The sequence below is a fragment of the Haemaphysalis longicornis genome, unplaced genomic scaffold, assembly GCF_048455015.1.
Source record: "Haemaphysalis longicornis isolate Haplotype H1 unplaced genomic scaffold, Haemaphysalis longicornis Haplotype H1 scaffold_8, whole genome shotgun sequence".
In the NCBI taxonomy this organism is placed as follows: domain Eukaryota; kingdom Metazoa; phylum Arthropoda; class Arachnida; order Ixodida; family Ixodidae; genus Haemaphysalis; species Haemaphysalis longicornis.
The window spans coordinates 45,821,768-45,847,654 of NW_027526445.1; the positions used below are offsets into that span (position 1 = coordinate 45,821,768).

Below are 25,887 nucleotides of genomic sequence, written 5' to 3' on the forward strand. Positions count from 1 at the left end.
TAATTTTGACCACCTGGGGATCTTTAACGTGCGCCGAAATCTCGTACACACGGGCGTTTTTGCTTTTCGCCTCCATCGAAAAGCGGCCGCCGCGGCCGGGAATCGAACCCGCGACCTTGTGCTCAGCAGCGCAACGCCTTAGCCACTGAGCCACCGCGGCGGGTAGCGGATAGAAGTCGAAAGTAGGAGGAAACGCGGAGCGACGATAATGCGCGGTTTTTGATTTACGATTTCTCAGCTAATACTCATCGCTTTAACAAAATTCTTGCGCGAGGAGATTGCTAATACATTGCTTTATTTGGTTACATGTACATCCATGCATCGGCGGAAGGTATTTCAGGACCCCTTTAAGAAAATAAAGAGATGGAACGGTGTTTGTACGGCTTACACGAAGGACTTTGCGTTTCTTAGTGTTGAGCTCCATTCGCCATTCATGACACCAGTTAGCCATACTAGTAAGATCAGACTGAAGAATTGCGCAATCGTTGTCGGTGTTAATTTCTCGGAAAAGGACACAATCATAAGCAAAAAGGTGGATTTCAGAACTTACCAAGGAGAAGAGAACATTAATATAAATTAAGAATAAGAGCGGCCCCAACACTGACCCCTGAGGTACACCGGAGTGTACGTCTCGTAGGGGTGAGTTGTAGCCGTTTGCTGCAACGAATGGCGAACGATTAGTTAGAAAACATGCAATCCATTTTAAAAGATTAACATCGATACCCTCCAAGTTCTCCTTGACTACTACAATCATCACTGGCAACAGGGCACCTATCCAGAACAGTGGCGGCATTCCGACATCACGCTAATCCCGAAACCTAACAAGCCTCTATCACCCACCACCCTCCGACCTATCTCCCTGACATCATGTCTCGGAAAAATCTACGAACATTTAGCACATCAACGCCTAACTACCCACCTAGAAGAAAAACACCTGTACCCCCTAACAATGTTCGGCTTTCGCCAGCACCTCTCTACGCAGGACATCCTTATACAAATCAAAGAGCAAATACTAGACCACCTCAGCCGTGACGCTCCAAAGGCCCTACTCACATTAGATGTTAAGGGCGCCTTTGATAACGTAACACACCAAGCCATTCTCGAAAACCTCAACCATACCGAATGCGGCCACCGAATCTTTTACTTCGTCAAGGCGTTCCTGGGAAACCGCACAGCCACGTTGCGACTCGGACCCATACAATCCCCAACTTTCGAAACACCGGCCAAAGGCAACCCGCAAGGGTCCGTAATTTCACCCCTGCTATTTAACATCGCACTCCTCCAATTACCAAGCAAACTAGACAATATCCCCGGCATTCGCCATGCCCTATACGCGGACGATTTAACCATTTGGACGACACATGGCTCGAGCGGAGAACAAGAAGACGCACTCCAGCAAGCCATCGACACCACCATTGCTTATCTCCAACCCAGGGGCCTCACAGCAGAACCTAACAAATCGGCCCTGTTGATTCTACGTTCCCGCACAAGAGGCCGACCCTCTCCCACTACCCCAGATCCCCAAGTCGTCATTCAAGGATCCCCCATCCCACAAGTTACCACGCTCCGCGTGCTCGGCGTACCTTTCCACTACGATGGCTCCGGAGCGGCCCTTCTACCACAACTCCAAAAAACAGTCACACAGCTAACACACCTCATCCGAAGAATACGAGGCTCTACATACGGACTTAAAGAACACGATACCTGCAAGCTAATCCAAGCGCTGATAGTCAGCCGCATCACCTATGGCACCCCATTTGTCAACCTGAAACCGCAGGAAATCAACAAACCGGACACCCTCATCAGAAAAGCCTACAAAGCAGCCCTCGGCCTCCCAACCTACACATCTAACGATCGTCTCCTCAAACTCGGTCTGCATAATACCTTAAGTGAACTGTTGGAAGCACAGCGCGCATCACACCTCCAGAGACTCATATTGACACCAGCAGGAAGAAAAGTTCTCCAGGACATCGGACGCACTACCCCTTCTTCACAGCAAGCACCGCAACGTATTCCTCTCACCATCCGTCAACGCCTCAAGGTCCATCCTGTTCCAAAACACATGCATCCTACCTACAACCGGGGACGCCGAGAGGCCAGGGTGAGGCTCCTTGAAAAACGACACAGCTCAGACCCTCACACACGGTACACAGACATTGCTCGATCTACAGACCACAAGCACACAACCCTGGTAGTCCTCGACTCAACTGGTAAAATAGCAACTGCAGCCTCCTATCGGAACCTACCTGTAGCAACGGCGGAAGCGCTAGCCATCGCTCACGCCACCACTACCCACCAACAAAAACCCTACTTGAACATCGTATCGGATTCCCAACAAGCCTGCCGCCTATACCAAGCCGGCCTCGCACCCCCTCAAGCCATCCAGATCCTACAACACCTCCCCGAAGACATCGACATCTCTATCATCTGGACACCAGGCCACACCGGCCTTGCAGGGAATGAGGCGGCCCACGCCGTAGCCCGCGACCTCCTCAACCGGGCACTCCCAACAGCAAGGCCAGGAAGAACCGGACAAGCCCCACCTGACCCACAGGCACTGACCCCACTCGACCTCACATACAGCTCCATTCTCTCTCATTACACAAACACAAGAAGGATATACCCACCTCCTCATCACACTCTTTCCAACCATCAAGCGTATATCTACCGGCGACTGCAAACCGAGACATACTACAACCACACCATCCTGTCCCACATCTCCCCATCTCTGTTCCCCTACAATTGCCCACAGTGTGACATTCCACTCTCAACTTACCACCTAGTATACTCCTGTCCCCACCACCCTCACCCCATCCCATCCCCATCCCCTGAGCAGTGGGAGTCTGCGCTGACCAGCTCGGCGCCGGAGCGTCAACTCGCGCTGGTGCAACGAGCCACGGATGCAGCGCAGGCCCGCGGCCTCCTGGACGAAGGAGGCTGACCACACCCCTTTCCCTACCCCTTGAGCTCAGTAAAGAACGTTTTTCACCACCACCACATCGATATTTAGTTGGCGTAGTTTGCGAAGCAGGAGTTAATGAGATACCTTGTCAAAAGCCTTGCTATCGTAAAAAAAATGCAATCTTCATTAAACGAACGATCAAGAATACGGTGAAGACTGTGCGTAAATGTTACCGGTCGAGTTTCACAAGAGTATGATTTCCGGAAGCCGTGCTCTTCCGCCGTGAAAAATGAGTTAGATTCAAGAAAATTGACCAGATTAGAAAAAATAACATGTTCGAGCATTTTACAACATGTGCTGGTGAGTAAAATTGGGCGGCAATTAGCGGAATCAGATTTATTTCCAGTTTTGTACAAAGAAACAACCTGTCCGATTTTCCACGCGGGGGGTAACGAAAATGTATTTAGTGATTGTTGGAAAATTTTTGTTCGTAGTATAGAACAATAAGCACTTGTATTTTTCAGAAACTTTGCAGTAATTAGGCCAAAACCAGGGGATGAATGATTCTGTAAACCGTCAATTAATTTGGAAATGCCAAGAACATCGACAATAACTTGAGACATGGCAATATATTCGAAATGCTGGACGCCCGGAAGCTTATCGACAGTACTGTTGTAAAAGCTTTTTACGAAAGTGTCGTTTAAGATAGAAGGCACTGGATTGTTAAAGTCGTCCTCGAGGCCAATATCATCATGAGCGTGTGGATTAATGACGCGCCAAAATTTCTTAATGTTAGTCTTTAGCATAGACGGCAGTACTGTAGATAAGAAAGATTTTTTAGCATTTTTATTCCATGGACGTAAGCTTCAGAAGCGACGCGATAAGTATCCCAGCGGGAACTACTGGGGGACTTTTTGGTTAATCGGTAAAAGCGCTTCTTACGGTTAAACAGACGCTTGATATACGAGTTGTACCATTGTGCGTGGGGATAAGATTTAACTACATGATTTGGAATATGTTTATTCATTAGTTGGTGAATATTACTCGAGAATAAAGCCAAATTACATTGAACAGACCGGTTACCAAGTGCAGCAAGAATGAGTCGGGAAAGGCTGCAGTTCGTTGTTAATAGCTTCGATGTTAGCGTTCTTGTAGTTACGAATATATTTTTTCTCTTTGGCTTTTCTTGTGGGGATTGCGTTAATGTGAAACGTCAACAACAAATGATCACTCAATTAAAGGGGCACTGACACAAAATTTTGAAGGCGAGATAACTTCGGAGATAGATTGGTGGGAACACATATACATCATCTGCAAAATATCAGCGGCGAATACAGCCTAGAGCATATTTAAAATCAATTTTAAAGTGTGCGAAACGCAACCAAGCAGCCATCAGAGGACCACGCACAATCAACATCCCGAGGATATTTGTAAATAAACAACATCCAAACACGTCACGAGTTTGTGTTTTCCGCTTCCGCACTGCCGGCGTTTTTCGCCGGCTCGCCGCTCCAGTCGGAGGGCCGGAGGGCGGAGCTTCTGCTCTCCACTCTAAACTTTTTATCCTCCCATATACTCCCTAGAGGTTCTTTTTCGCCTGTCCTCTAGTGGTCCTCCTTGTAGGAGTTTTTTTACTACATGGAACAGGGAGGTTTTGTTTACCTCCTCAAAACAGGGCGTTTTTAGGTTATAGAAAGGAGGTATTTAGGGAGTGTTACGAAATGTTCGGGAGAATTTAAGGAGGTCAAAATGGAGTATTCTTTACTTCCTAAAGGGCGTTTTAAGTGATGTTTATGGAATTTTTAGGCGGTTGAATAGGAGCCTATTATGGCTCCCTTTGGAAGTACTTATGTTAGTTTAGGGGCGTTTTTAGGAGGTTCAAAAGAAGCATTTACTTCTTTTGAATGGAGTTTGACGAAAGCTTGGGGAATTTTGTAGGCCTTCCGAAAGGAGGTTTTCAAGGCCACAAGAGATAATTTCTAGTTCCCTGCGGGAGTACTGATTTCATGCGGTTTTTCTCGATTTCAGGTTTATTTCAAACGAACTTTCGCAGACAAGTTTACATGGTACATGGTGTACACAAGGAGGTTCCGAAATAAATACTTATGGCGACCTCATATTAGAAATCACAAATGGTACATTGCTAAATGACACGCCAGTTAGGAATTGAAGACAGCAATACGATGCTAGTTGAACAAACCGTAGAAACAATATTACTACAAGAACTGGAAATACGCGAAAAACAAAGATAGGCACCAACACAACCGCATGGTAAGTGAAATCATTATAGAATACTAGCGGATCGAGGACGCGTCAGTACTTATCAGAACTTATCAGTACGCATCAGCGCTCAGTACACAGTGAAAAAAAAATGGCTGCAGTGGTTTACAACAACAACAAAAAAATTCAGTAGGTGGTGAAATGAGCGAGAGCTGTCTGCTAGTTGAACAAATTGTAGAAACAATAATAATACAAGAACTGGAAATACTTGAAAAACAGATAGGCACAAACACAACCGCATGGTAAGTGAAATCATTATATAATACTAGAGTATCGAGAACGCGTCAGTATTTATCAGAACTTATCAGTACGCATCAGTACAAGTACACAAAGTGAAGAAAAAATGGTTGCAGTGGTTTACAACAACAAAACAATTTTTCAATTTGTGGTGAAATGAGCGAGAGCTGTGCAACGATTTGATATTGAAAGGTAACAAGCATTTTGTAGGTGGTAAAGGCACAAGAGATAAATGATGTAGGAGACAGACTGCAGTGAGATGGCTATGGATAAATGAGTAATATAAAGAACGAAAAATATGCTGCGGAAAATACCAGTGCGTTTTGATAAAGACACAAATGCGCCAAGAAAAGTGACCGAGTCTGACGGGTTAATTGCAATGATATAGAACAGAATGGGTGGTATCGCGACAGCTTCTTTAGAGTGAGAACAAAAAGCCATGAAATTCGTGTTTTTCGGATAATTTTTAGTTGATTCATTTCGCACCAGTTGCCAATATTATTTAGATAATTGTTTCAAGTTAAATTAGTTTGTTAATATTATTGCTTCACTGAAAGATAGCTGTATTATCAGCATACAGAACGGCCCAACAAATATCCCCTTTTCAGTAAAAACAGAAAAAAGAAAAAGTCAGAAATATAATACGGAATTCTTTTTGACTACTATCCAATGATTACAGGATTGAAAACAAATATTAGTGAGCGATATTGATGCGATAAAAGTTAATTAGTTCTAAATCCTTCACACGTGGTTTGGTGCAGGCAAGGTCCAAAAAGGCATGTTGCACAAACGTTAGAGCTCTGTGTGCCTTCTTGGGATATTGAATGTTGAAAACTCAGAACGATGCAAACAGACTACACAGTCCTCCCAGTAAAGATGATGCAGTCAAGACACGCTGGCCATGGATGTGGAGGCTAACTTCCCCGTTCACGGAATGCAGGCAGGGAGTCAGAGGAACATCTGCCTGAAAAAGCAAAAAAGAAAAAAAATGCCCCACACGTAAAATTCAAAACAGACACTATGGTTAAATGAACTTAATAATTCGGTACAGTAATAATATTGTAAGGCCAGGTTCCCTGCTGCGAATTCCAGTACCTAAATTACGAATGCAAAGGCTTCATAAAACCAAGTGCCAGTACATTAACCGTCGTGGCTTTTGCAGCAAGAAAAAAGATATTACTTCCGCACAATATACTCGAGCACAACTTTAAATGACAGTGAAGATAAAATGCAAGTCTCTGTAGGTTGATAGATTAGTTTTTGTTTTTTACTGAAAAACACTTTGGTATTGCATGATTTTGTTAACTGCTGTTTCTTGCTTTAAGATGCCAGCTTGCATCTATTCAAGTGAGTGGGCACACTGTTAAAGATGCAAACCCTTACACTGCCTCTCCCCTACCATGGTGGCTCACTTTCATTGAAAAAGTGCAGCTTTTGCGAGCTGGACGGCTGTTGCAAGCCGTGGCAATACTCACTTCTGCTGGAGGGGCCAACTTGGTTTCCGAATGCAGCCTTGCCTTGCCGAATACAGCCTATCCTGCCTTAAGATCTCTGAAGTCATTCAACTCGATCATGTATCAGGATCTGCAGAAGAAAATCGTGTCAGTAAATAATGAATTCATGCCGGACAGGCACCCACTGTTTCAATTATACTTGCAGATACCTCCACCTATTTCCCTCCTGGTGTTACATCCAAAGCTAATTTGTTACGGCTTGTCTCATCAAGTATGGTCATCTGTCATAACACAGCTAGTCATACAGGAAAGTCCTTCACTAGGTCAGAAAACACTTTCTTTTTTTACAGTAGTAATAAACTAGGCGACTAAGTCATTCGTATTCTGTCGCCTTCATATTATGTGTCACCGAGCTGACAAGCATGATTGGTGCATATGGTCATTTGTAGCCGCAACCGTTACTACAGCCTTGTTAGCTAACGTAAACCTCGTTCATGGCACCAAATTACTTGTGATTGCATGGCAACAAAAAAAACCGCTGAAATGGAAACGCTATTCTCGCAAACTTACCAACGCTGCATGCCACACACACCTGCCTTAGTTAATTTACCGTGATTGTAGAAGTTTCCGTCACGCAAAACCACAGTGCACTTTTTGGAGCTGCAAGCTCCGTGTCAAAATCGAGTGTCAGATGAATCGAGTAAGTTTTGTGTATGGTCTTACTATTGATTATGACAAAGTTATTACCAACAAAAGAAGAGTGTGTGCATTGTTCTTCTAAAAAAATGATATCCTTTTTTATGCCCGGCAGACTTGTGTCATGCTACGGCAAACTCGGTTCTCTTCCATACGGGCATGAATTTGTGTTTTTAATTACGTGGCCTTAGCTGGCGACTGACGGGCCCCGATTGTATACAGACCCCTCATTATCATCTGAAAGAGAATAAAAAACATTTCGGTTTCGAACCACGTCGCCGTCGTGGTCCACACTATATGCATTTAATCGTTCGATAGGCTCATAGCATCTTTTACGCATGTCACCGTTTCCTTAATATAAGGGTACGCTGTTAGATGTGAAGAGTCGACTCAAGCAAGCAAACAACCCCACCGAATCTACAGGGCACAGTTTTCGAAGGGGGTGGCCGTCTGATCTGTGGCTTTCGCCGACCAGAGCGCTAAGAATGAGTCAGAGCCTTGAACGAAAACAACACAAAGACTTATATTTGGACAGGCAAGCCATCAGGAGCGTTAACAAATAGATATTACACAGTAGAGCAGTTAACTAAAAAGAACACGAGCAGTTCGATGCATATCAGAGACAGAGTCCCACAATATTCACCGACCGGGCCCGACGATGCACCGCTGTCGGAGGCGATTCGGCTACCTGAGTAACCGTCACGTTGCTTTGAAACGACGCCGCGCGCGACAAACGATTTCATCTCGAATGCCCTGTTACAAACCGGCCTACAAAAGAATGCGAATGCATACCCCAATAGCCACAAACAAGTACAATAAAACGAGTGTGCGCTTTTTTCTTTGCCCGTGCGTGTACGTGCTGTGTGCGGCACGGGTACTTCGCAGTTAACCCTATCCAAACGTTTGACAAACGCATCGACTGATGACAGACCACTTACCAGCGAGCTGTCCACAGCTTTCGCCGTATCCAAATGTTGTTAGCGGCCTCGTCGTGTGACAGGGGCACATAAAAATCTTTCCACCAAATGGCACTACTAGTCCTTCTCAAATAAGAAAAAATGATGGCCCAAGGCGAGGCGCTTGAAGCTCCGGCCGCACCAAGTCACCGGCCGCGCTGCATTGATAGCACGGAGGTTGTTTACATCCGGGCAGCAAGTCGTGCCGCCAGGGCAAGTTGAGTCGCTGCAGTCGGGTGCGTTGGCGCGCCGGCACGAGAATTTAAATTGTCTATATATGCGCAAGCAAGCGAAGCAGATGAACATTGCAATTGTTTGCAACGGCGAGAACTGTCTCTTTGTTAGCAGCAGAGTTTGACAACACCTACCGCCAAAATAAACAGATTGAAACAACACGGCCGCGCTGTCTGCTTGTGATCGCGCTGGCTGAAGCATCTATGCGGGTATACGTACGGTATCGGTTTTGTAGCTGCATGCAACCTTCGCGTCCTGCTTTCTCGTTCTAATTAGCATTAGTCCACGGTTGAAGTGCTGACACACGGAAACAACACAAGACTAACATGGCGACCGCCCGCTTGAGATGATTACCCCAGATGGGGAGTTTATTGTGGACGTGGTTGTATACAAGGAACCGAACGCCATCTCACAAATGGTGTTAAGTTGTTCTAAATCCTCCCTTTTGCTACACGGATGGGCAACGGTACTACCATGGAGGTTCGTCCACTCTTTTAGACCATGCCTAGGGAGTACATTTTTTGCTATAAGTACTTTTCAGGGCACATTACTTGATTAAAACTCCATTTCCGGCTAGTTTGCGTTTACAGTGAACGAGCGACCCGATCGTTGGCGGCGGAGGCGCCAATTTCGTCAGCTCATCGGGCAGCTGGCCGCGACCAAAGTTCTACAGCGATTCCAGGCACTCTGTTTCTATTACTGTTTATTACCATTGGATGCGAAAACCCGCCGGAGGCACGAAAAGCCCACTGAGCTAGCCGCACGGTCGCTGTGCAGGCGGCGGCCACGGCCGCTAAGTGGTCCAGGCCGGCGCAGGTAGCTCGAGTGATAGCTTGTTACCGCTGCACGAAATTGCCCCCAAGTCCCGACCATGGTGGCTTACAAGAGAGAGGAGTTAATGATACGATGGCGGGTTGCATTAAAAATTGTCATCTGCACCGCTTACGAGAGTGGCATTCGAATATCCGCCGCAGTGCTAAGCCGAACACATCTGTAGGCGGTCCTGTAGGCAGACCGGCCGGCTGCTCCCAGCGCGCGTCTTGCCACCCACCGTCTCGAGCGTCGCGCGTCGTTCTTTAGCCGCGGTAGCATTTGCACTCGCAGCGCCTGCGTCACATGCACGGTAGCTTTTTAATTAAGCGCCTCACGAGATCAGTACGTGGGGGCATTCGCAGAAACTGCCGTCGATGCGGATTCGACAGTGCTACGGCGGCTCTGCCCTGTGATATCCCTCCAACGGTCACGTGGTCAGCTTTGTTCACACAAAATTCACAAAATCCATCGTTTCGCGGTACTCGCTGAAACCGAAACTGCGACTGGCCGCATTGAAAATGCCTCTAATTAAACAACCGTCGCACGCTGAAGCAAATGAGGTTTCTACAGGTTATAAGTAGGTCACTAGCTACTTATCGCAACAAAAAAAAACAAGATGCAAAATTTTTGTGTCAGTGCCCCTTTAAGGGGAATAAGTGACAGATGAAGCAAAATCAGGTCGGTTCGTTAAGATGAGGTCTGAAGTACTTGCTGTGTTATTTAGTTGTTCTAGTCGGTTGTGTTATCATTTGGCCCAAAGAAACTACAGAGCACAAATCCAAAAAATTACTTGCTTCAGTCGAAAATGGCGATAGTGAGGCGTTTGCGTACTCCAAGAAATGCTGGGAAATTTAGTCACCCAGAAGAAAAAAGCACGAGGAAGGATAGCGTGTAGAAATTGCGTTGATTGCGTCATGCAGCTCATTTATAAATGTAATTGAGGAAGAAGGAGGTCGATAGCAAACACCGAAGACTATATTTTGATGGTGAAGCGTCATAGAGGCACAAATTATTTCTAAATGACTGTTTATATGTACGCACTTGGATGGAATATCTTTGGATATGGCTAAAAGAACGCCTCCGCCTCGACGTTCAGTACGGTCGCAACGATAAATGGAAAAGTGAGAGGCATTGCAAAAATTTCCGTGTCGCGCACATGCGTGGAAAGCCAAGTTTCTGTTAGCGCAATAATGTGGGCGGAACATGTGTGAATCGCCGATGACAACGACTCATGTTTGTTAAGTACACTTCTTACATTGCAAAAAAGAATGGAAATGTTAGGTGAAGAAAACGATGAACAAAGATGGCCACTCCCCTCGTTTTCCTACGATACGGCAGGAGAGGCGGCATTGTTAGTACGGTTGGGGCGCTCGTCTCGAGTTTCAATTTGCTGTACGGTGTCAATGCTAGCGTTTTAGAAGTAACATTTCTTGTCTATAAATAATCGTTTGTATGTGAGTTGAAAGAAGGGAATCCAGGCTGACTTTTAGCAAATTCGATCAGTTTTCTCCTTGCAATACGAGTGGTAACAGAGAAATTAGAAACCATGGACAATTTAGAGACCATGGATTACTGTCGTCCCTTTTTTTCGTGTATCAAGGTTCATACCATACATCTGGTCAAGAAATTCTGGGCTGAAGTTAAAATTGTTTATGTAGAGAGGGAACTCGTATAACTCCTTCAGGTTTCTCCACCATCCCACAGAGCTGGCTCCTTGCATGCAGGTTCCGATGGTTAATCACCCTAGTGATGACACCGGGGAGGGCTTTCCCAAACTCTTAACTCTGTCCAAAAACGCAGCTGCCAATCCGTGCGAGCTGAACTGCAGACCAATTGGCGAGCGGTTCTATTACCGGCACTCACCAAAGACCATCGACGGCACCCGGTGTCACGACGATGGCAGCCTCGACGTGTGCGTCAACGGAGCTTGCATGGTACGACGCATGTATCCCTGGGTCTTTCGTCTGAAATGAGTGCCGTTCACTCTTCTGTACCTGATGTTCCATGACGTGAGGAGGGTGCGTGTGTAGTTTTGTGTGTATAAATTGTGTCCACAATCCACCATATCCTTCAATATTCTTTCTGGTTATTTCACGGAAAAATTATCACTCAACGTTCCCTGCCCTGTCATTTATTTCACACTCCCAGCCCGTTGGCTGCGACAAAATTCTGGGCTCGGATGCGGTTGAAGACAAATGCGGAAAGTGTCGCGGGGACGGTACCAGCTGCAGTACCATCGAGGGCGTCTTCGATACTGACAACCTGGAAGTTGGTGAGTCGACCCAGTCGCTGTACCCACTTCGCTCAAAGAGAGAGACAGAACAAATTTTGATGAAGTCTGGCAATGTTAGCCGGGGCAGCAACGTCTGCGTGCTGCCGGAAAAAAAAGGGAACTGCACGGAATACTTCGAGCGATGGTACTACAACGTGGAGGAAGGCCGTTGCCGCCAATTCTACTACAGTGGCTGTGGCGGGAACGCCAACAACTTCGCCTCGTCCCGCGATTGCGAGCAGATGTGCGGGCAGCCTGCTCCCACGGACATCGCAGACGAAGAGTTCTGGCTAGGTGAGTGGGAATGGGGAGTTTGTGAGTGACGTTTGATGGCAGTGGCTGCATCATTTCCAGGAGAAGGGACAAGGTGATCACTAAAGGTAGTCGCCACTTTGGTGTGACTACCTTTAGTGTGATCTCAGGCTCCTACTATACCTGTATTGCGAATGTGGAAAAATTGAATTAGCAAACGTCCAGCATTGTCATCATTGGAGGACCGAGAGAGGAGGCGAAATACGAGAGGTGGGAAGTACGAGATGATAGAGAGTTCGAAGGAGGGGCGACAGGAGACACTCACCTTTCGACGATATTTGCAGTGAAGGAAGGAGATACGGAGCCAATGTTTTTACAGGATGTCGTCTTCTGTCGCTGCATTCCTTGCTGAAATCCACATTTACGACACCTTCAGCTCATTCAGTCACCACACAGGCATGGCTAACTTCTTGGCAGACAAATATCGCTATTGAATTGCCCTTCCCACATCTCTGCAAACCCCACCCAGCGCAACGGCAGCTCTCTGGTTGTTTCTTCCCTACAGCGTTCTGCTTCATGGAGAGTGAGGCCGGTCCCTGCAGGAACATGGAGTTGCGCTGGTTCTACGACATAAAGGACGGTGTTTGCCGCGAGTTTTACTACGGTGGCTGCAAGGGCAATCCCAACCGCTTCAGGTCTCACCAAGAGTGCGAAGAGAAGTGCTACCATGCACAGGGTGAGCAATGGTAAACTGAGGGAGTGCACCGCAAATGTTGGGAGTGTTCTATTACTGGACAGAGGTGGCAGTGCCACCTTTGTTCTCTTCTCTCTTCTTCGCTCGTCTCCTCTCCTCTTCCCTTCTCTTCAATAACCAGTAAACTCTGGTGGTTCTTGCCAAGTTCAGGTAGTATATCTCTCAAATTTTCTGGGTGTAATTGTTCCCAGCTAAGTTGGTGTCAATGTCAGCCAAGCTCTGAGCTGTAAGGTGGAAACTTGTTTTATTAAGCTCTACTTGAAAGGGAGGCAAAAATAGCCTGGGTTCAAAATGGCAGCTAGCCTTAACCATTCACAACAAAGTTGGAAATCTTTGGGGATTTGAGATCACTACCTTGTAATCAAGATAAGCTACTATGCAAGCCGGGGTGATATACTTACTTGGTTTTACTTCAATAGTCTTGCTTTCTTGCCTATCATTATGATTGGCTACCTCTTCCTAACAGTTCTCCATGGTTCAAAAACCTCAAGCCTAAACCGGTGAATGGGCTTTCTTTCTTTCTTTTGTTTTCAAATTCAAGTTAATTTTTGTTTCAGGACGCGTCTGCGTGACAAATTTAAGCAAGACCTGACTGGCCCTCTGCCAATCATACGATTCTTTCATAGCAGTAACCTCTTCAGTGAGAAGAAGACACCCAACAGAATCTAAGACGATAGAGTGGAATGTATAACCCGAAATGTGGACACAAATGTCACTATTTTTCATGTAGAACATAGCCCCTCGACGTTTTCGAATGGTGCTTCTCATGTTGCGCTGCCCAAGACGCACTTGGCTGCCAGTTAAGTCATGGCAGCAATTGGAAGGAGGCACAGATGGCCGGGGTAAAATGCTAAGTGGTACACAGTACAGAAAAACTTAGCAGTAAGATGTGGGCTTCTCGTTTTTCTACCTAATGCTTCTTCTAGATTCTTAAGTGTCGCTCTCTGTGTCTCAGACTCCCAGCACATTTGTCTTGATTTTTTTAGGCAAGCAAACAAACAAAAAAACAGGGGCGGACACACGTCTCTTCCCTAAAAGTATTCATTGAGAGACAGCAGCTCAGAAGGTCCACTGTATTTGACTGCCCGAGCCTAACCAAGTGAACCTATGTCATCATAATGATGATGATGATGATGAGTGCTTGTGAGTGAGTGTAAAAATTTATTATAGAAGAGAGGCCATGGTGCCCTGCGGGGGAAGTGAGGATGGGAAGGGGGAGGAGAATGGGAAAGGTCACACTTCACACAATGTACACAGTTCTAGTCTTGGGGTCCAATTCACAAAAGGCACAGCTCACTCAGTCAGTGGCAATGTCGCTGTTGACGTTGGACGTGGATGGGTATGGTCAGTCCGAGACCGTTTGTAAGGCCGCTACACCAATTTGTAGAGACCGTTTTCAAGGGCGTACTGGGTTATTATTTCTATAGCGGGGTCGTCACGGAGACGACTACGTGCTCCATTTCAGTCCCGGGTGCAGGACCTACAGTTAGCAGTTGATGGCGGTTACGGGCGAATACAGGACAGAACCAAATAAGTGGAAGGAATTTGGTATGGCATCACTAATACAGTGGGGGCATCGGTGCAATTGAGAGCCTGCTGGGGCTGACCACTTATGTATAATGTGTGGTGTATACGCTGCATTTGCATACACTTTATTCGCGAATACCTCGCCCGGATGCCAGAAGAACTTGAGCGGTGCAAGGATGCCAACCGGTGTTTCATCTTGCAAAGGCTTCCTTCTTTCTTTCTTGAGGAGCTGTAGCTGAAGTTGCCAATGCGCTTGGAGGGGGGGGGTGGAGGCATGGCGGGCACCGTAGGAGGTGATTGAGGCCTCTCCCTGGCAGCGTCGTTTTCCATGCGGTTGTCTTGTGCGGCAGAAGTATGTCCCGGAGTCCAAACAATGCGGATTTTGAACCCTTTCATGTGTAGGTCTCGTACTGTGGTCAGGATATTTGTCGCCGTAGTGTTCGGGGGAAACGGACGATTCAATTCACGGACAGCAACGTAAGAATACGCGATAATGCGAAATTACTTCGCGGTGATATGGGCGGAATGGTTATAAATTTTCCGGGTGGCTGCCAGAATACCCAGAAGTTCTACTTGTTCTCCGAGGCCGTATCTGTTGGAAATTTGCCGGGATCCGTTCAATTCCGGCAAGTATGTAGATGTCCAGGCAATAGCCGCCGTCATAACACTGAAAGACGCTTCGGTGTAAATGTCAACTTCGTCGCCTGCCTTGTCATCTGCGAGCGTGCGAACGTAGTGTTCGCGTACTCTTCTGTTACTGCGCCAAATTGGCTGTCGACGTGGAATACCGATGGAGGGGCGCTGCAACGGAGGGATTTCTGGCGGCGAATCGGCGGTGTCAGAGTCGCTATTTAGGTGGTCGCATTTCTGCAGTTTTTTTTCTTGGGGCGAATGGTCGAGAAGATATTGAAACGTAGTTTGGTCTCTTCGATGAGGTTAGTGGGAGGCGGAAGGGGAACTGCTTCGTGGAGAGTATCTACCCGGGTGAATGAGGGGAGGCCACTAATCACCCGGAGAAGGTGCCGATTCATCTTGTGAAGAGCAGTAATATGTGACTGTCGTAATTCATAGACCTGGAACCCGTAAGTGAAACGTCCATGTGCCACAGCACCTAATATGTAAGCTTATCGAGCGTATGCTCAACAATCGGCTCGCACACCACTTGGAGGGTGGTTTCATCCTGCCCTTACGGGTTTCCGTCAGTGCTTGTGTACGCGTTCTTTCATGTACACAAATAATCAAGAAGCATGTCCCCGTGTACTCACTCTCCCTCGAGTGGAAGTGGCTGCGATGAACTGAGGGTCTGAAGTGGGATGGCGACACAATATCCGTTCCATAGAATGGGCCATCTGTGAGAACACCCACGGAAATATGTGGTGGTAAGCGAGAGATGCCTGTTCAGTTATGAAGTTTGAGCAACCAGTGTCCAAAGGCTAAATTAGCGCCCAGCCTCCAAACAGAGCTGGATGAAGTGACGGGTTGCGTCTTACTATTTTGATTCGCATTGTTGTTGGCAGGATTCCACCATCCGATGAAAGCAGTCAACCCACAATGTGAACTGGCTGTGGAACAGCTTAGTATTAGTAGAGACTGCTGCAGGGAAGAAAGGCAGTGCTCAGGATCGATGAAGGCAGATAGCCGAGGAAAATAGAGTTTTAGCACTCCGTATGCTCCGTGTTGTACGTGTATATGCTGTTGACCGGGACCCGTCTGGGCAGTTGTGCATTCGTCGCGGTAAGGGGATTAGTTCCGCGGGCCGGCCCTCGCCATGCCCGCGCATTCGTTACAGTGAGGTGCGCCTACTCGCCCTTCCTCCTCGTTTTTCCGCGCGTGCAGGCGCAGACAGGTCCCGGTCATCATGGTAACTACGTAAATGACGGAAGAGACGGACTGCTAAAGCTCTCTAATAACTACCCTGTTATAAGCTGGGCTCTAGTGTTAAAGGCTGGTGAACAGCTTTTAAAAAAATTTGTTGCGACGCACTTCTATATCGTTTACTTGACGCTGAATTCGAAAAACATGTGTATTTAATGTGTAAATACACCCAAACCATTTCTGTCGTCAAAACAAACGACCCCTGCCCAGAGGCGCGGTCGGAGCACTGGCTGCCTTTCGCGATTGGGCGGCGGCAGGTGACGTTATACTCGGAAGTGCCGGCGCTGAGGTGACCGCTCCGCTTGAATAACTCATTCTGTTCCCGTTCAAATACGGTTCAGAAGATCCTCTGGTGACTGGAAGGCTCACACAATCTTTCCTTATATTAGGAGAGTCTGAGGGAAGTGTAAACGCAACAAGTTCGCTCGCGGCGAGCTTTAGAAAGGTGTTCTCCCCCAACGGCTCATGGCCGACTTGTGCTTTTCGGGTGCGTGGAAGTTCCGCAGATATTGGTTCGCCGCTTTCACTATTAGCACTATCCACAATTCCTAGCACAATTTTTCAGCACACCATCATCCCATTCCGCGCTTGTGTAACTTTGTTTTTGCATTCGGACAGGCGGTAACAAGCTTTGTGCAGCGTCCTGCTATGCGCGCAGGGTGCAGCAAGCGATGCGGCTGCTACCGGTCGCCGCGTCGCGCGAAGGTGCTGGTACCGGGTGGCTGCGCGACACGTCAGCGGAGTACAGCAATGCTGCACATACGCAGTTTTAGAATAGAGGAACCGAACGTTGGTTGCCCCACAAAGGTAGAGGAACCCAAACGCAGCACGGTGATCCGCGACGACCTTTAGAAGAACGTCTTCCCCCACAGCTCCAGCCGACTTGGGTTGCACGGATCCCCTCGGATGATGGGAACTTCAGGCTTAGCACCGAGGAAGATATTTGGTCGCTGATATCTCTACAATTTCGAATAACTATCCTTGATACAGTTATTCGCCACACTATGACCTCCATTTTCGCATGTAGAACATTATTTTCACGTCGACAGTCATGCTAGCGATCAGCGCTGTGTTCATTCTTGCGCTCAGATAGCGCCATCCATCGGCTTCTCGCCGCATTTCGTGCTTGGCCAGGTTCGTTTGCTGCCGTCGACGAGCCTCCGCGACCGGTCGTCGCTTTTCATCGCGGTACGAATTCGTTCACCTCGTTCAAAATCACCTTGGGTGACAATTCCTAGCACAATTGTTTACCACAATCCACTCGCTGGCGCGTTTACCTTGCTTTTCGCGACGGGCTTGATTCTGGACAGCAGCTAAGAGCGGTTGCTGCCGCGGCATGCGCGGTTCGAGCCGTTTCGGGGCCGTAAGGGCATGCACGACCGGCGAGTGTGCGGCGGACTTCCGCACGCAGAAAACGCGTCATGCCTTCCAGCTTGTTTGATTTCTTCTTTAAATCTACCTATTTAGCTAAGCTGTTGTTGATCAGGAAAATAAGCAAAAAGTTCGGGAAACCCAGTGCTCTGCGGTGCAACCAATTTTCTAATCTTCTTATAATAACTGGTCAGGAACTTGGGGTACCTCCGTATTTTTTTGAGCCCGTCGCTTCGCGTACACACTAAAAATTTTCACGCCCAAAAGGGTGCTTCAGCTTGTCGCCGCAGGAGCACCCTAAAAACTGAATATTTTACACCCTTTAGGGTGCTTGGATTCTGTCGCCGCAGGAGCACCCTTTGTGAAGCACCCCAGAAGACGGGTGGCTTATAACACTCTTTCAGGCCTAAAAGTATCCAAGGGTGCTACTTAGCACCCCAATCTGTAGGAGCATCTTCTGCAAAAGCACCCACCTAAAGGGGAACAAAAAGGCTGCTTCATCCTCGGTTCACAAATGGCGCAGCAGGTGTGAAACCACATATTGCACAATATGACACACGATTATGGTATGAAACATTCGTGCTTTCCAAGCTCGGTTCTGTGAGACATTCCATTGAAGCTGAACGTCATCTGATAATTTCCTTGAACTTGTGTCACCGATTGTTAAAACATCAATTTAAAGAGTCAGGAGCCACATCTCAGTACAGAGTTACAACTTTAGAGTTAGTTTATTATTCAGAACTTCGTAAAAAAACAATTATATGTTCACTTTGCCGAACTGCAGTACACATACTTCAAGCTTCACTGCACAGCATAACCATGCTATGCAGTGAAAGCAATTAGGTGTGCAACACTTCTACCACACAGAACTTCCTTGTACCTTAACACCCTCGACTTCTCAGTATTGCATCAAACTTCCAATCAAGGTAGCTACCTGCAATGTTTAGTGCCTTATTCTTGAGTTGAGCAGGAAAGTTCAATATGAAGGAAGACCAAATGCAAAATGTATAGTTTCCTCTGTACTGCAGCTCTTAATATAGTTCCCTCCGTACTGCGGCTCATAATCTACGCATAGCAGTTGTGCACCCCAGCCATTTATTTTCTTTTGCATTATTCTTTTTTCTTTACGAAAAAAATATTCATATGGTACAGCACTTGCAAGGTTTGGTGGTATATCCAGTTTTATAAGCATACATTTAGACTAAATGACCCCACATAGCAATAACAAGAACTACAAACATCACAGAACAATGCATACAAGTTCCCTGGTGAAGCCCAAGGCTGAAATGTAATGTCATTGTTCCTAAAACATTATTTTATCATGAGGCTAGCTTGTACATGGTGCCTTGCATTATGTACCTACCGGTGGATGTGGGGTCATTTGTCACTGTTGCAAATGAAAAGCCAACAGCCAGGGCCCATTAGTTTTGGCTAGTATTACGAGGTGCCTCCCGGCAAGCATTCTACGTCTATAGACTTTTTTAGAGTTGACTAGAACTGAAATCCGCAAAAGATTATCTACAAAACATTCAGTCTATCCGCAGCTTTAGGGTTTGCTAATTTCCATATTTGGGTTTCTTCTGCCTTTCTTAATAACATTTTTCTTTTGATAAGAAGGTGCATAACCAAAAGCAAAAAGCTTTTCTCTAAACCTTTGGTGACTATACAATTGTTACAAAATATTTTATTCTAAATATGGCAGCTTTAGTTGACAATATTTGCATTTAAAAACATTAAAATAAATTTAAATTGATCATAAATTTGTAGCTGTTTTTACGCAAAACTGCACATGGGATATGAAGTGCACCGCAGGGAGGGCTCTGGATTAGGTTTAGCAAATTTGGGACACTTAAGGTGCACTGAAATCTCTACACTTGCGCTTTTTCACTTTCTGTATCCACCAGGCAAATGGCTGCCAATTTAGACGGCGATTCTTAATAGTAGTTGATGTGCATTTTAAAATAATCGAAAACATTATAGACACAAAATTAATTTTTACAAGTTGTAGACATTGCGAATTACACCAAACATTGCTTTGTAGAGGTCATTGTAGACCTCTACAAAGCAAGCTTATACTATTAGAATGTTTCATACCATAATTACTGTGTGTTCAGAGCTCACGTGTGAAGTATGGATACTGCTGCTTCAGCAAGAACCCAGGATGAGCACCCTTCCTGGTTCTGAAAAAAAAATAACAGAGGAAATGCCTTAAGCAGGATTCTGAAACAGGGTTGAAAGAAACAAGAATGAATAAAAAATTCATTCAAAACATGTAAAGCAATGCAAACAAATATTTATTTCAACTTCATTTCTACAAAAGACCACCTCATTGAAGACTGGTGATGGGGTATTGGCTCAAAAAAGAGCAGAGAGCACTTATATAAATGCTACAGGGAGCCTTCGCAGCCAAAAATTGTTTGAGCACAAAAACTAATCACTGTTCAACAAACTCATAAACAATGTTTGAATGCATAAAAAACCAGTGGTAAACACAGGAAACACTTAAAAGTGAATGACGGCACAAGTTTTTCCCGTCATTCTCTTCTGTGTTCTGGGTTTTCCTTTGGTTTTTCATGCATTCGAACATGTACCAGCTAGCCCAGTCCAACGCCTTGGTATCATACAAATATGGATAGTCAATCCTTACAGAAAGTTGAAACAAAATAAAGTATAACGTAGGTGACAAAATTAAAACGACAGCAAATTGGTTGGCTTTTAGTTTTAAATGATAATATAAAAAATAATGGCATGAATGAAAGTGAGCAGCACGCGAAGTACCATGTTGCTAGCCCGACATTCCACTTTGAAGCAAAATGTCAGCTTTAAACACAACATAGGCCAAACATGCAATGAGGCATTCCTTTGAGCGCACAAAACATACCATAATTGTTAAAAAAGCTACGACTTAGTTAAAAAAACCTGACCACAACAAATTGGAATTGGTGACTAGATACAGTTTCAGAAATACACAGCGACATCATGGTTGTGAGGAAGAAACGTAGGCCACTGACCAAGTCAAAGAAGCGGTTTGACGTTTCGGTACCCGTACGGGTACCGAACGGTACGGGTACCTTGATCACAATGAGCATGTGCGTGGAAAACGAAGCTATATATTGGGCATGAGGCGTCGCAATGAAGTGGCATAGATACGGTGCAGATTGCCGTATGTTCTGTTGATAGTGTCCGCCGTCGTCTGGATGATGAGGGATTCGAGCAGCAATCGAGAAGACAGATTGTGCTCTGTTGTCAGAATCCCAGTTGACCACGTGTCTCGTTTTCTCACAGTGCTCCGCCAGTGCGGTTGTTCTTGCATGACCCTTGTTTACGTCGTTCCGGTGCTGCGTTATTCTTCTTTGAAGATTAACCGTTTCGCCAATGTACACTGATTTGCATTCGGCGCACGGAATCTTGTAAACAACACCTGGAAACTTGGAGCGTGAGAGGGGGTCTTTTACGTTGACGAGGTCAGAGCGCAGTTTGCTAATGGGCACGTGCGCGATGTGCACACCGCGTTTCCTGAATATGCGTGCGAGAGCTTCACTGATATGGGGGACGTAGGGAATCGCAGCACGCTTTAGCGCGCTTCTTGTGGACACTTCTGCCTGATCATCTCGATGCGGAGTCGTGTTCGTAGCCATCTTTCCCTCTTTTTGGATAGTGTTTTGGGTAGCCATTCTATTGCAGATCTCTTTCGATTGTCTTCATTTCTTCTATCAGGCTTTCTGGGTCAGAGCACGTCAGTTTTGCTCTGCTGACAAGTGACGTCGCCACTAGACGTTTATGGGACATGGGATGCACCGACTGAAAGCTCAGGTACCTTCTGGAGTGCGTAGGCTTGCTGTATACGCTGAACGATAGTCCACACGGGGAACGTTTTACGAGCGTGTTCAGAAAAGGAATACAGTCATTGGATTCCTCTTCCACAGTAAAGTTGATCGAAGCCTCTGTATCATTCAGATGCTGTAGGAAGCGCCGAACAGGCTGCTTGTCCAAGACGCAGAAGCAATCTTCGACGTACTGTACGAAGAGCTTCGGCTGTGGTTGGAATGATTCCAAGGCTGTTTCCGCAATCGCTTCTATCGTCAAATTTGCGTTTGTGACCGAGATCGATGCCACCATGGCCGTCCCAAAGGTATGCTTGTAGATGTCGCCGTTATACGTAAAATACGTATTGCTTAGGCAAAAATGGAGGAGCTTGCAAAGCTCGGCGGCATCAAATGGAGTGCGGTCCGAAAGCCGTTCGTCCATTTCCAAACGTTTTCCGCAGGTTTCGACTGCCGGTTCGACAGGAATGCTTGTGAACAGTGCAAATACATCGAAAGAAACCAGCACGTCGTCATCTTCCGGAACTATGCCCTGCAGTTTGCCAATAAATTCTTGTGAGTTTCGTAATTGCGTACCTGTATTCCCCACCAGCGGTGCAAGGACCTTGTGCAGGTAGCGGGACAACCGGAGGAGCGGTGAACATGTAGAATCCACAATTGGACGTGACGGGGTTCCATCCTTGTGAATCTTGGGAAGTTCATAAACTGCAGGCGCCGACCCGTTCGGGCAGAGAAGGTGATAGTATAGGCTTTTCTTTGACTGAGGTAAGCCACTGAATATCTCGGAGAGCAGTTTCTGCAATTGCTTTTGTATTCTCGAGGTGGGAACTTTTGCAACTTTGGAGTACGTCGTACGGTCTTCGAGTAGTGCCGACAGCTTATTCTCGTACGCAGAGCAGTCCAGGACGACCGTAACGTTTCCTTTGTCGGCAGGGAGCACAGCAATATCTGCGCTCGACCACAGAGACTTAATGGCCTTCTGTTCCACTCTAGTGATGACCTGTGCATCTCTTGATCCGCGCAGCCTCGAGAGAACACCGATGGCGCTTGTGCGTACTTCATCTTGTACGTCTTTCTCCAGTAGTTGAACTGCGCTTTCGACAGCGCATATCATCTTGCGGGCATCCGGCGACTTGCCTTGGTTGAAGTTCAGGCCCTTTCCGAGAACTTGAGCTTCTGCGGTCGATAGCTCATACGACGACATGTTCCGCACTTCGAAGCTAGGCGGAGTCTGCCTCTTGCCACCTTCTGACAGTAGGGCATTTAGCTTGCTCTCCTGAGAAGCCTCGTGTTTTTATTTCCTCTGACGCACCTGTTGGTTCGCTAGCATCTGCACTCGAGGGAAGACATTGGGCATCATGAATTCCAGTTTCCGCCTCGCAAAGAATGCCTCATTCTGAAGCCGCCGGACAGTGCCTTTGCATTCTTCAATGCGTGCCTGTAGAAGCAGGCGTTCAGCCTTCGCCACCGCTTGGTGGCCGAACGCAGAACAAACAGGTCTCTTAAGCCGCATGGACCTTGGAATAACCTGGGTAGACTTGCAACGCAGGTCGAAGCGTAGGTGGGTCGAAAACGCCGTTATTCTTCTTGAGAGGCCCACATATCGTCGAATTCCACGGACACCTTCTTGTCCATGTTGAAGGCGTATGTTAGCATAGTCCAAAGTTTGACGGAATACCGTCTGGTCAGGTAAAAGCATGGTTGTGACGAAAAAACGTAGGTCACTGACCAAGTCAAAAGAGCGGTTTGACGTTTCGGTACCCCTAGGGGTACCTTGATCGCAATGAGCATTGGGATCAAGGTAGCTCATTGTGATCAAGGTACCCGTAGGGGTAACGAAACGTCAAACCGCTTCTTTGACTTGGTCAGCGACCTACGTTTCTTCGTCACAACCATGCTTTTACCTGACCAGACGGTATTCCGTCAAACTCTGGACTATGTTAACATACGCCTTCAACATGGACAAGAAGGTGTCCGTGGAATTCGACGATATTTGGGCCTCTCAAGAACAATAACGGAGTTTTCGACCCAACTACGCTTCAACCTGCATTGCAAGTCTAGCCAGGTGATTCCAAGGTCCATGCGGCTTAAGAGACCTGTTTGTTCTGCGTTCGGCCCCCAAGCGGTGGCGAAGGCTGAACGCCTGCTTCTACAGGCACGCATTGAAGAATGCAAAGGCACTGTCCGGCGGCTTCAGAATGAGCCATTCTTTGCGAGGCGGAAACTGGAATCCATGATGCTCAATGTCTTCCATGGAGTGCAGCTGCTAGCGAACCAACAGGTGCGTCAGAGGAAAGAAAAACACGAGGCTTCTCAGGAGAGCAAGCTAAATGCCCTACTGTCAGAAGGTGGCAAGAGGCAGACTCCGCCTAGCTTCGAAGTGCGGAACATGTCGTCGTATGAGCTATCGACCGCAGAAGCTCAAGTTCTCGGAAAGGGCCTGAACTTCAACCAAGGCAAGTCGCCGGATGCCCGCAAGATGTTATGCGCTGTCGAAAGCGCAGTTCAACTACTGGAGAAAGACGTACAAGATGAAGTACGCACAAGCGCCATCGGTGTTCTGTCGAGGCTACGCGGATCAAGAGATGCACAGGTCATCACTAGAGTGGAACAGAAGGCCATTCAGTCTGCGGTCGAGCGCAGATATTGCTGTGCTCCCTGCCGACAAAGGAAACTTTACGGTCGTCCTGGACCGCTCTGCGTACGAGAATAAGCTGTCGGCACTACTCGAAGACCGTACGACGTACTCCAAAGTTGCAAAAGTTCCCACCTCGAGAATACAAAAGCAATTGCAGAAACTGCTCTCCGAGATATTCAGTGGCTTACCTCAGTCAAAGAAAAGCCTATACTATCACCTTCTCTGCCCGAACGGGTCGGCGCCTGCAGTTTATGAACTTCCCAAGATTCACAAGGATGGAACCCCGTTACGTCCAATTGTGGATTCTACATGTTCACCGCTCCTCCGGTTGTCCCGCTACCTGCACAAGGTCCTTGCACCGCTGGTGGGGAATACAGGTACGCACTTACGAAACTCACAAGAATTTATTGGCAAACTGCAGGGCATAGTTCCGGAAGATGACGACGTGCTGGTTTCTTTCGATGTGTTTGCACTGTTCACAAGCATTCCTGTCGAACTGGCAGTCGAAACCTGAAGAAAACGTTTGGAATTGTACGAACGGCTTTCGGACCGCACTCCGTTTGATGCCGCCGAGCTTTGCAAGCTCTTCCATTTTTGCCTAAGCAATACGTATTTTACGTATAACTGCGACATCTACAAGCAGACGTTTGGGACGGCCATGGGGGCATCAATCTCGGTCACAACCACAAATTTGACGATGGAAGCAATTGAGGAAAGAGCCTTGGAATCATTCCAACCACAGCCGAAGCTCTTCGTACGGTACGTCGACGATTGCTTCTGCGTCTTGGACAAGCAGCATTTTCGGCGCTTCCTAGAGCATCTGAATGATACAGAGGCTTCGATCAACTTTACTGTGGAAGAGGAATCCAATGGCTGTATTCCTTTTCTGGACACGTTCGTCAAACGCTCCCCGAGTGGACTATCGTTCAGCGTATACAGGAAGCCTACGCACTCCGGAAAGTACCTGAGCTTTCAGTCGGTGCACCCCATGTCCCATAAACGTTCAGTGGTGACGTCACTTGTCAACAGAGCAAACCGGACGTGCTCTGACCCAGAAAGCCTGATAGAAGAAATGAAGACAATCAAAAGAGACCTGCAACGGAATGGCTACCCAAAGCACTTTATCCAAAAAGAGGCAAAGAGGGCTACGAAAGCGTCCACAAGAAGCGCGCCAAAGCGTGCTGCGATTCCCTACGTCCCACATATCAGCGAAGCTCTCGCACGCATTTTCAAGAAATGTGGTGTGCACATCGCGCACGTGCCCAATAGCAAACTGCGCTCTGACCTCGTCAACGTAAAAGACCCCCTCTCACGCTCCAAGTTTCCAGGTGTTGTTTACAAGATTCCGTGCGCCGAATGCAAATCAGTGTACATTGGCGAAACAGTTAATCTTCAAAGAAGATTAACGCAGCACCGGAACGACATAAACAAGGGCCATCCAAAAACAAGCGCACTGGCGGAGCACTGTGAGAAAACGGGACACGTGGTCGACTGGGTGAGGCAAAAGTTCTGACAACCGAGCGCAATCTGTCTTCTCGATTGCTGCTCGAATCCGTCATCATTCAGACGACGGCGGACACTATCAACAGAACATACGGCAATCTGCACCGTATCTATGCCACTTCATTGCGACGCCTCATGCCCAATATATAGCTTCGTTTTCCACACACATGCTCATTGTGATCATGGTACCCGTACGGGTACCGAAACGTCAAACTGCTTCTTTGATTTCATCAGTGACCTACGTTTCTTCGTCACAGCCATGATTTTACCTGACCAGACGGTATTCCGTCAAACTCTGG

The 25,887-nt window shown here is 47.0% G+C and overlaps 1 protein-coding gene across 1 annotated transcript in view; it reads left to right on the plus strand.

Annotated features, from left to right (window-relative positions):
• The window catches only part of LOC144148276 (papilin-like), a 226,226-nt gene that overhangs the window by 48,020 nt on the left and 152,319 nt on the right, over positions 1–25,887 (plus strand). The window contains exons 6-8 of the mRNA XM_077679835.1: positions 11,373–11,506; positions 11,721–12,138; positions 12,662–12,832. Of these exons, the coding sequence (XP_077535961.1) occupies positions 11,373–11,506; positions 11,721–12,138; positions 12,662–12,832 (723 nt within the window). The remainder of the gene's footprint in view (positions 1–11,372; positions 11,507–11,720; positions 12,139–12,661; positions 12,833–25,887) is intronic.